The sequence below is a fragment of the Dipteris shenzhenensis genome, chromosome 22 (genome assembly GCF_047967505.1).
Source record: "Dipteris shenzhenensis isolate YYH24624 ecotype China chromosome 22, Dip_SZ_1.0, whole genome shotgun sequence".
Classification (NCBI taxonomy): Eukaryota; Viridiplantae; Streptophyta; class Polypodiopsida; order Gleicheniales; family Dipteridaceae; genus Dipteris; species Dipteris shenzhenensis.
The window spans coordinates 53,594,581-53,606,621 of NC_141617.1; the positions used below are offsets into that span (position 1 = coordinate 53,594,581).

The following is a 12,041-nucleotide window of genomic DNA, read 5'->3' on the forward strand; positions in this document are numbered from 1 at the left end:
CCATGAGATGCCACGTGGGCACAACTAATGGGGAAAGCTAGGCTGCCACATGGACAGCACATGGGCAGCCAGCTTACAAAGAACAAACAGGAAACAGGGCTGCCACAGGGGCAGCACAGAGGCTGACAGCACCCAAAGTTGTACCTGGCTACTTGGAGTGTACAGAATCTGTACTGAATGTGAGATGCGACCAGCTGGAGCTGTATGGAGCAATCTGGGACAGATTTGGAGCAGCAACAGTTCATGGAGATCTCCCAGGATGGGCCGTGATTCCACGTGGCATCATGTACTTGGTGCTCAGCAGTTGTACAGGCCTGGAAATGTTCTGGAACAGAGGATCTGAAGCAGGGACAGGTGGTCTGGAGGCTGGGCCAGGCAGAGGCTTGGAATGGACCTGAAAAAGGGCTGGGAGCAGGCCGGGATTAAGGAGCCTGGATCAGCAGCAGAACTGGGCAGGAACAGGAAAACAGCTCCAATTGGCTGGTTGGCTCGTGGTTGGCGGACTGACCAGGTGGGTTGGTTGGCTCCACCAGTCGGCTGTTTGGTTGGCTGGGGATCAGCCTATAAAAAGACCCCTTGGCTGGGGCATTTGTACATTCCAGTGACCTCAGGTCTTGGGCATTTGAGGCCACGTCAGGGAGCAGTACACCCCATAGGTGGATGTTCTAGAGAGAGGTGATTTGCAGCAAGAATTGATCTCAGGATTGCTGCAGGTTCCTGGAGCACATGAAGGAGCAGATCTACGCAGAGTGGAAGAGTTGGATCATGGTGCATAAGAGCAGCAAAATAAGACAACTTTGGAGGGTACTTGCGCCGTATGATTGGCTGTCTTCAGAGCAGCAAGCAGGCCAATGATGTTAGAATTATTAATATATTCTAGGCAGTGGCCAATGTAATGTAATAAGTGAGTTAGGGGCACTTTTCCCTTTTAGAGGTTTTTCCCGCATTTCTACTCCATCGCCAAGCTTCAGCTCCTGGACACCCGTACAGCTCAATCCAGTCCATACACTCCGTATAGTCTATACAACTGTACGGATTCTGTACTGTGCCTGCTTCCGTCCGTACAGTCCGTACGAATGCATGAATTTCCGTACCTGCGCGTCAGTTTGTCCGTACAGGCAGTACAGTTATGCATTTCGCCGCCCGCACAGATTTCGCCGTCCGCACTGTCCATACATTTCGTACCTCTGCTTCTGTACAGTCGTCCGTACATTGTATGGATTTTGTACAGCTCTGTACTTGCATATTTTTACAGGCTGAAGGTGTCCGGTGTCCGACTAGTGCATTCAGCCATTGTTTGACTTCGCTTTTGGGAGCACATTTGAAGCTTTAGCAGACATTGCAGTAGATCTGCAAGTTTTGGAGAATTTTTGGGGCTTTTGCAATCGCATTGCAATCTGGGAGTGAAATTTGGGGCTTTTGTAGGCATAGTGCAATTTGTGCAACATCTGGGGCTTTCAGATCATTTGCCCTCTTTTGTATGCAATTTCCCGCAAGAAATTGGGGCTTTTGCATTTGGGTTGCAATTTTGCAGGTAAAAGAGCATTTTGGAAGTTTGCAAGCAGTCCTGGACTCAGTACGAGTCAATTTGCAGACTTTTGCCACTTTTTGCAGATTCTATTTGCAGATTTTTGAAGGGCAGATGTGCAAAAGAGGAAGTACTGAAGTTGAGGGAGATAAGCCATCACGTCAACTAGATTAGAATAAAATGAAAAGTACATAGTACTTGAAGGTAGACCCTAGGACTAAGTGTCCTAGGTGTCACATAGGACTAAATGTCCTAGGTGGCATAAAAGGCACTAAAACACTAAGTGCCTATAACTATGCCTACAAGGCACTTACCATGGTCAATAGGGCATCACTAGAACCGAGAGAAGATGGCCTACAAACTCCCCTGCATGGTATGGGCTGAAGCCTGAAGTATTCTGGAAACGTCTCAGAATACGTAGTATTTTCTGGTCATGGTGGTACATGTTCATCCAAAAGGATATAGCCACTTATGAATGCACAAGGTATGTCAGATCATGTAACAAAGGGAACCAAGTGTAAAGCCTGCCTGAAGACTTCGAACTTTGGACGAGAAAGTGCCTTTGTAAACATATCTGCTATGTTGTCCTTTGTGGGAAGGTAGGACAACTCTATGTCTCCTGCTGACAACCGCTCTCGAACATAATGATAGTGAACTTCAATGTGCTTGGTACATGCATGAAACACTGGATTACGCGCAATGGCCAAAGCACTCTGGCTGTCAGTGTAGACCATAGTGGAGGATGTCTAGCGAATACCAAGATCTGTAAGTAACTGTCGAAGCCAGACACTCTCTACTGTAGCAGTGAAGGCTGCCTTGTACTGAGCCTTACAGCTAGATGTGGCAACTGTTGGTTGCTTCTTGCTGAGCTAAGAGATACATGAACTGCCAAGTAAAAAACAATTGCCGGTATGTGACACTCTGGTGTCGGTAATGCATATGGTAAGTGGACCCTGATCACCATAGAAGAGGGCTAAATCCTGAGTGCCTCTGAGATATTTGAAGACTCTCTTCACTGCCTGCCAATGCTGTGAACTGGGCATGTGCATGAACCTGCTGAGCTGAGATATTGCATACTGTAAGTCAGGTTTGGTGTGACATAAGTAAATGAGACATCCAACAGCCTGCTGGTAAAGGGTGATATCACATGGTGGGCTCCCATCATGAGCTGAAAATTTGAAGTCAGGGTCCACTGGAGTAGAGATTGGCTTGCCCAAGAGACTCCGTGGGTCTTTAGAAACCCAGTATAGCTGCTTATGCTTGGGCACTGATGACGACATAAGTGTTGCTTTGCTTGCTAAGTATGTCTTCCTTCTGTTTTTCATAAAAGTTTTTGTTTACCTGTTTTTTCTTCTCTTTCATTTTCTCTTTTATTTTCTTCGTAGATTTTTGATCTTTAGAACAACAAAAATTCTAAATTTATATGATTGGACTTATTCTAGTCTTACAAAGGTATATATAGAGATTGGCTTGCAATCCTCGAACTGAAAACGATCAAGGAGCTGTCCAATATACTTGGACTGTGACATCATGGTACCCCCCTCAACATGAGCAAACTGAATGCCCAAATAATAGTGTAGCTGTCCCATGTCTGACATTTCAAAAGATTGCTGCAAATCAGCCTTGAAAGCTGCAATATGCTGAGTATTCGGGCCCGTGATTAGCATATCATCCACATATAGAATCAGCACTAAAAAATCAGATCCACTCCCACGGACATAAAGAGTGGGTTTTGTGGGGTTATTCTGAAAACCAAGGGATAGTAAGTGTGCATGAATTTTGGCATACCATGCCTCGGGTGCCTGCTTCAAACCATAAAGGGCTTTTCTAAGCCGGCATACCTTGTTTTTAGAATTAACAACCTCAAAGCCAGGAGGTTGTGTCACATAAACTTCTTCCTGTAGATCCCCATGAAGAAAAGCAGTCTTGATGTCAAGCTGGTGCACTTGCCAATGGTGATGGGCTGCAATGGCAATGACACATCTAATAGTAGTAATCTTGGATGTGGGAGCAAAGGTCTCCTCAAAGTCAACGCCTTGTTGTTGGGCATACCATTTTGCAACAAGACGGGCTTTGTGTCGATCTATACATCCATCAGATTTCCTTTTTAATCTGTAGACCCACCGGGTACCAATGGCATGCTTGCCGGGAGGGAGATCTACTAATTCCCATGTGTCATTTTTGGCAATGGATTGTAACTCAGCTCTCATTGCATCCATCCACTCTTTGCTGTCAAAAGCATCTTTATGGCACAAAGGCTCTTCATTGCAACCTGTAGCAAGGAGTGCAAACTCAAGAAAGTGACCATGCATCTGTCTATTCCCTGTTCTTGTCCGGGCATCAAAAGGTTGATCTTGTTTACTGTCCCTCAATGTATCAAGAAGCCATCTGGGAACTTGCCTTTGCTGTCTATTGACAGCTCTTTCTTCAATCACTGCATCATGAATAGTGGGATCATTTTGTGTTGGAAGAGAAACCTGCAAATCAGCATGGGGTACTGGCTGATCATTGCTTGTTGGAGGGCTTGCAGGAGGCTCATGTTGTGGGTCAAAGTCCCCCAAGTCCCCCTCTGAGGAAGGCAGAGGTAACCAAGAGTCAAAGGCATCAAACATGTCCACTTCTGGCTTAGCTTTGCAGTCCACAAGAGGAGAAGCCGAACGTTCAGCAAAGATTACATCTCTACTGACAATAATCTTCCCAGTATTTGGTTGGTATAACCTATACCCTCTGCTCTCCTGGCTGTAACCAATAAATATGCATTTGATTGCCTTGTCATTAAGCTTATGTCTCAGCTGAGATGGTACATGAACATATGCAAGAGACCCAAAAACTCTCATGTGTGAAAGTGAAGGCTTTCTGCCTTTCCATGTTCATAAGGTGTAACAGTCTTCAATGCCCTTGTAGGTGATCTATTCAGCACATAGTTGGCACACATCACTGCATCAAGCCAAAATTTATTGGGCAAGGACTTGGCCTTAAGCATGCGTCTGGCCATCTCCATAGTGGACCTGTTCTTCCTTTCAGGATTATGCTGAGGAGTGTAAGGAGTAGTGCATGAGTGAACAATGCCCCGTGAAGAAAAAAATGCATCAAACTCCTTTGACATATACTCTCCCCCCCTATCTGTGTTGAGGGTGACAAGCTTGCATCCTGATTCATTCTCAACCATATTCAGCCACCTCTGAAAGCATGAGAACACTTCAGATTTGGCTTTTAAAGCATATACCCAGCAATATCTTGTTAAGTCATCAATGAGAGTCATGAAAATTTGTACTCCCTAATGGCATTTGTCCTCATTGGGCCACAGACATCATTGTGTACTAGCTGCAATTTCCTTTGTGAGAGTTTTGGACAATTCTTTTGAAAAGGAAACCGATGCATCTTACCCAAAAGACAACCCTCACACACATGTTTGGAAACTCTGTGAATTTGAGGTACATCATTTGCCATGTCGTGTGAATGTAACTTGGCAAGAGCTCTATAATTGAGATGACCCATTCTCTCATCCAAAGATGAGTTTCAGCAAGCTGTGAATCTGAAATAGCAAATGCTTCAATAGAGAGTGCAGCTGAGTGATCATCAAGGTGATAAAGCCCCTTTTTCAAAGTGCCAGTGAGAACTATGGCATTGTCATCACGAAGATCATATACTAGGCATTTGTATCCATCAAAAATCACTCTGAAACCTGAAGTGGCAATTGCTAAAATTGAAATCAAGTTGACTTCTATTCTAGGCACGAAAAGAACATTAGTCAGAGTGACAGGATGGCTTGAAATGGATGTGAGCTGCACATCTTCAATTCCTTTTACAGCATAGGAGGCATTGTTAGCACATGTGACAGTTCCCCCACGAGGTGCATTAGCTAAGGAATGAAACAATTGTCTGCAAGATGTGACGTGCTTGGAAGCACCACTATCAAAATACCAAGACTGAGCATCATTAACAGTAAACAATGCATCAACTTGGGAGGGATCAAAGGAGCAATGGACAACCCATGCCCAATCATCTTGGAGAGCATGTGCATGTGAGGCATTTGCTAGCTCGTGGGATTCAATTGCATGTGAGGCATTAACTGTCGATCTTGCTTTCTTTTTCTCCGAAGCGATGCGCTTCTTGCATTCTGAAATTTCATGCCCGGGCTTGCGACAATAGTTGCATCTTTTCTTCTTTGACTTGTCTGCTGTATTTTTAGATGCATTGGAGGAATTGCCATTGTCAGGCCCATATTTAGGCTTGCCCATAAGCTTGGAAGCCTTGCCTCTTCCTGTTTGCTGTGAAGCAAATGCATGATCAGGAATAATAGCTTGTCTATTAGCTCGACTTTGCTCTTCCTGCAAAAGCAAAGTGACTAGCTGATCAAAAGAGTAGTGGTTTGGATTACCCATGGCCACTAATCGAAGGGTTGTAGCAAGCCCTTGATATGTATCTGGCAGTCCATTCAATGTGGTACTGACAAGGTGAGAATTTGGCACCACCTCATCAATATTGGCAAGTTGTTCCATGAGGTCCTTGACCTTTGTCAGGTATGCATCCATAGAGTCACCTTCATTCATACTGACTTCCTGCAATTGCCTTCTTAAATATGCAACATGTGTCTCATTGCGAATCTGATAAAGAGAAGCCAATTTGTCCCAAGCATCCTTTGCTGTCCTGCAAGACCGGATGTGTGGAATAATGATTCTCTTGGATGATAAAGCAATATAGGAATGTGCATTTGCATCTCTTGAATCCCATCTTGATTGTTCCTGAGTTGGAGGAGCAGCAGCAGGGGTGGTAGAGGATAAGGCATCAGGAGGAGTACCCTTTGCAGAGGGACCAGCAGTAGGGGCAGCCACTGTAGCATTGGCTGGCCTCAGATCAATCCTAGAAACAATATTCCAAAAGTGCCTTGCAACAAGAATATGTTTCATGAGATAAGACCACATCGGATAGTTGGTGCCATCCAACTTATCATCTTCACAAAGAATGCCAAATAGATCATGATTGTTGCCAGCCATTGCAAATGGGATACCCTGAAAAGAAGAGACCCGAAAACACAAAAGCCTCAAGACTATCATTGCAAAGAGCTGGCTGTCCAAAAATGACAGCAAATGTCTGCAAGTAAATGTTCTGCAAATTTCCAGCCCAAATCAAAGGGCAAATGCAAATTTGACCCAAATGTGACTATGTCAGGCAATGTTTACTGCAAAAAACAGCAAATTTGGCAAAATCCCCAAATTGAATGAGGGCAAATAGGCCAAAAAGAGGGCAAATACAAAAGAGCCCCAAATTTTGCTGAGATTTTTGCAAATGTGACCCAATGTATGCAATCTGACCCAATGTCCTACAAATGTGACTCAATGTCCTGCAATCTGACCCAATGTATTGCAATCTAGACAAGAAATTGCAGACCAAATCCCAAAACTCTGATGTTCTTGCAAGAAATTTTCAACCAAAGGAGGTGAAAAGAACTGAAAGCCCCAAATTTTCCAATGTCCTGCAAAATCTCCCAAACTATATATAGCTTTGTACGTGCGAAACCTGTACGGAATTCCGAAAGCAAGTACGAGTTGTACAAACAGCTGATTTGTACGAACAGTACAGATACACTTGTACGGAGCAGGTACAACGTATCGAGCAGGTACGTAGCTGTACGGCAGCGCAGGTACGTAGCGCAGTGTACGAAGCATGTACGTGGTTGTACGGCGGCGTAGGTACGTGGCGCAGTGTACGGAGCAGGTACGTGACTGTAGGGACGTGCTATTTGCAGGTTGTAGGGATGTGCTATTTGCAGGTTGTTTGAGAGGGCGTCTGTACAGACGTACGAACTATATGGATGGAGGCGCAGGTAGATCTGAGATATGTATAGATTGGACGGATTGCTGGACTTGTTCCCTCGTCCCCGGACCCTGTATTGCTCTGATACCACTGAAGGGGCGATGTGCAAAAGAGCAAGTACTGAAGTCTAAAGACTTTGTCACGATAATGATTGCAGGGCAATGGTTGGCACTGGCAACTTTTGAGGAGCTAGTGCCTTCGCTTCTGCGGGAGGAAGCTCAGGAAAGGAAGTATGACGGATCCAGTGAAACGGCCTTTTAAAGACAAGGCAAAGGCAAGGACAAGCATGGAAACTATAAGCCCAATAACAAGAAGAAGGATGTCAAATTTGAGAATGATGGGGACAATTTTGATGGTGAGGATAAGAAAAGAGAAAACACCAAAAGAAGTGCTTCTATTGCGATCAGCCATGACGTTATGCAAAGGAGTGAAAGAAGAAGGCAGATCAGAAGTCGTCGTCCGATCAGGATGCAGAGGAGACAAAGTCTACGTTAGCACGTGTGGTAATCTCAGGAGCTTTTGTTGGCGACATCTCCATGTGTTATTGAGGCAAGGCATGCATACCATGGTGTTATAGTAAGAATGTCTGACATTGGGAGAGAGTTTGGAGAGGATTCAGAAGCCTTTGTGAAGGTGAATGATATCAATGAGTGCTTAGATTGCTCTTGGTGTTTGGTTTGGTATCACTAACATGAGGGAGGAGTCTTCAGAAGACCTATGGATTCAGGGTCAGATGGGAGTTGTGATATTGGAGGGGGGAATATAGGATTACACAAGGAAGCTGGTGTGCTTGCATGAGATGCATGGTTTGCTTTCAGAGCAAACAGACAAGCAGGTGGATCATGGGGTATGCACATTCCTTGTTTAGTCAAAGGGAGAGGACTTGGAGCTTCTCCAAAGCTTGGAAGCAGGGTGTTGGAAGGTGAATATGGTGGACCTGTTGAAGCCTCAGTGGTGAATATAGGGACATCTATAGGAGGACTGTGTGCTGAAGCCAGAGGAGTATTTGCTCAAGAGCTTATTGGGAGCTCATGGTCCAGGTATTCTGGGGCTATATTTTGGTTGGAAATATGTACCTAGATGGTTCTACTGTACGGGACTGGACCTAGGAGGAGCAGGAACCATTGGTTGAGAGGGGTTCTTCATGGGAGCTGATGGCATATCAGGTGGACCAGGTTAGGTTAACTCACATGTGGGCACTGTTTGAGCCTGCCACATGGGCATAACTAATGGGAAAGCTAGGCTGCCACATGGACAGCACATGGGATGCCACGCGGGCAGCAAGCATACAAAGAACAAACAGGAAACAGGGCTGTCGCATGGGCAGCACATAGGTTGCCATGTGGGCAACACCCAAAGTTGTACATGGCTGCTTGGAGTGTACGGAATTTGTACAGAACTGAGGTGTGACCAGAGGAGCTGTACGGAGCTCTGGGGACGTAGTGCAGCTGCATGCAGATATGCATATTGGCTGGTGGGAGGGGATCTGACTTCGTGCTAACAGTTGTTGGACTGATTCCTCAAGGGATGTGAATTACAATGATCATTTAACGAGGGATCCACCACATGCACTTTATGGAATCTATATAAAAAAGAAAAATACATGCAATGTGGGAAGGAGTTGATATGATCATAAAAAATTGGGTAGGATATATAAGGCATTTGAGTTAAGAAATGATATGCTATCACTATGCAAGCATAAACTGCATTGGACTTTGCAAAGGCTCGCTTTCTCTACATACCATGGATTATAGTTGTCCTCTTGCCCTGTAAAGTCTGCGTGGAAAGCTAATGGGCACCCTGGAAGGATTATCTTTGCTACACCTTGAGCCAGCCTGGCAATTTTGGTTCAAATGCTGGTTTCTGTCTCACTTCTACTGTTAAATGTTTATAATCTGTAAAATGCTCAGTTACAACAAATTGTGAACTTGCAGAGGCTTAGTTTAGTGAACAGGAGGCAATCTACCAGTGATTCACTCATTATTGAGATTGGTGCTTCATGTGAGTATTCTTTGCAAATGGGGCCACGGATTTATTGCCTACAGAGACATAACTTCTTTCCTGATTGAAATTCAACTAGATTTTTTGTATCTTGTTCTTGATAGGAGTAGAATGTAAAGAGAGGTGTATGGTTATTCGACGAGGGAAGTCTTGTACTACCCACGCTCTTAACACGGGCCATGCTACTTATCTTTATGGTGCATGGTTTAACTCTAAATCTCTAAAAGAGAAATTACAGCTCTGGATTTGTTGATGTGACTGTCTAATAATATAATGTTGTCTCTGCGTAAACAATTGCAAGGATGAATTACATGGATAGCTTGTTTTTCTTTCTACAAAGAATGTTGTAGAAGGACTAAGTGTGTTGTGTAATCACTTGGCGGTTGTCTAGGTTGGCTTCTCAACCTGCCGGACATGGATTTCAAGGAGATATTTGGCAAATCGTCCAACTATGCCTCTCATGCTACTCGAAATCAGGAAGAAAAGACCAAAGGAGTTGATGTCTTTGATGTTACAGAAGGTGCCCAAAACCATTCTTCAAGAGATGTTTCCTCACAGGTTGAACCTGCACATCTTTTCTTTGTGGACACAAAGGGAGAGGCAGAAGGGCCCGCTGCTGGGGACATGACTTTACCAACTGCCATCCCTGTGAAAGATAACAAGAAAACTAGAAAAAAGAAAGGTGAGATTCTCTTTGACAGGTATGCACATGTTACAGATGGAAATGCATCTGATAATGTGACCAATGAGTTGGTCGCAGCTGTAAATATGGTTGATATGAATAAGGGAGACCGGAAAGCAAAGAAAAGGCGCCGGAAAGGAGGGAACCCTGTATTGTGATCTTTTATTCAAAAATATTGTGACCTTGGAACTAAGCAAGCCAGTAAAAATAACAAAGGTATCAATAGGCCAGCCAACTTACGAGGCTGTCGGTGTTAATGCTCACACAATGTCACTTTTGTCTCGAGAGACCAACATTCGCCCTTAAGCTTTTCATTTGGGGTGCCTTCTTGTGGGCACTTTTCCTTGATGGGATCTTAATCTGCTATGTGCAGGGGAGTATTTTATATATATATATATATATATATATATATAGAGAGAGAGAGAGAGAGAGAGAGACGGCTATAAATCCTTATTTAGCTCATGGGTAGCATAAGCTGTATTAGCAGTGCTTGTATAGAGGAGTGCCACACAAGTAATGCTTTACCAAGAATTTGGAAGACGCTTAATGTGATTTTCACGTGCTTGTTTATTATGAAATCTTCAACTTTTGGACTCCTTGCTTCGACATTCAACACATGGCACCATGTAAATGATAATTGGAAAATGATCCAAATGATTCACAAAATCAAGGCAAAATTGGAACGAGTATGTCACCTCCTAGCTGAAAGTGATGATAGGGAAGCATGAGGATGCATGGGGAGAGGTGTGACCATCAAAAGGGGTGTGGGAGTTGAGTTTATGATAAGCATGCTTGCAGATTCTCTAGTGAGCTTACTGCACTCTTATATTTGTTGGAAGCAAGTAATCTGAAGAAATGCGACATCTTCTTGTTGTGAATTGTGCGAATGTCAAAAGCTCAGGAAGTCTCTAGCAAGCTTCTATTTCAAGATTTGGGGTATGAGGAGTGGAGGGGATTGCAATGACGATAAGCATGATTGCAAGTTTTTATGTGATCTTCGTGCAGAGATGGTCTATGGCATTGCTAGCTACGAAGCATGTTGCTTACATGCAAATTCATTGGCGTAGGCATGCATTTGGAGTGGCTACGCTTTGGGCTCCGTTAAGGAAATGTGCTTGTCTTCAAGTTGCATAATGAAATCTCATCACAACCCCTTGTGTAGAATGCTCATTCAATGTTAAGTGGTGTAGTGGATACATTGCTTTAAGACATTGAGGGGAATTTTCCATTGTGGACTATATCCATGTATTTTTATTATGCTTCATAAAATGAATCTCTTGAAGTTTGATATTATATTTTATGTTTGGCTAAAGCTCGCACACATAGTTGGATATCATATTTTCCTAATGTATTGCATTTTATCTCATGATGCTAGAATTTGTGTTTATATGGCTTTGTGGTTCCAATTATCAAAACATGTAGAACTACAAAAACCCTTCACAAATGACCACTCACCACTTTTCCAATCATTAGAACCTGAAGCATTGCTAGAACCCTTCACGAATGACCATTCATCCTTTTTATACTCTCTTCCAATGCTTGGCATGTACTAGACACCGGGCATTTGGCCTTTAATTGTCACTGAAGATTTCCCCTTGATGAGGCCCATTAGTAAATGTGAAATGAGATGCTAATACCTAAAGTTGATGGGTTATGTTATACCTAATGAAGAAGCCCATATGAAGTTATAAGTGATGGAGAAGCCCATCGTTGTTACATTCACCCTCGTGTACCTATGACTTTTCTCTACCATACTTCGTAATCGTTTGTTATAATGTAGATCAAGTAGCTTCCATCACCATGGGCATTTGTGTATTGAGTAGACATCACCTGGTATTTTGCAGATGGTGAAGCCATAGGTTGTAGTTGTAGTCTTCAAGTAATGACTACGACTTTGCACATGGTCCCATTGATGGACACCCAGCATGCAAGTGGAACTTGCAAAATTATTTATCTTGGGAATAGTGCGTGTGCTACTGCTATTCTTTTGTTGGTGCATGGAAGATTTTCCAT

The 12,041-nt window shown here is 43.7% G+C and overlaps 1 protein-coding gene across 1 annotated transcript in view; it reads left to right on the forward strand.

The window, feature by feature from the left end:
- LOC147888289 (uncharacterized) overlaps positions 1-10,611 on the forward strand; it is a 42,074-nt gene extending 31,463 nt beyond the window's left edge. Inside the window, exon 5 of the mRNA XM_087393074.1 lies at positions 9,738-10,611. Coding sequence (XP_087249200.1) covers positions 9,738-10,186 — 449 coding nt within the window. The 3' untranslated portion in view covers positions 10,187-10,611. The remainder of the gene's footprint in view (positions 1-9,737) is intronic.
- The last annotated feature ends 1,430 nt before the right edge of the window (positions 10,612-12,041 follow it).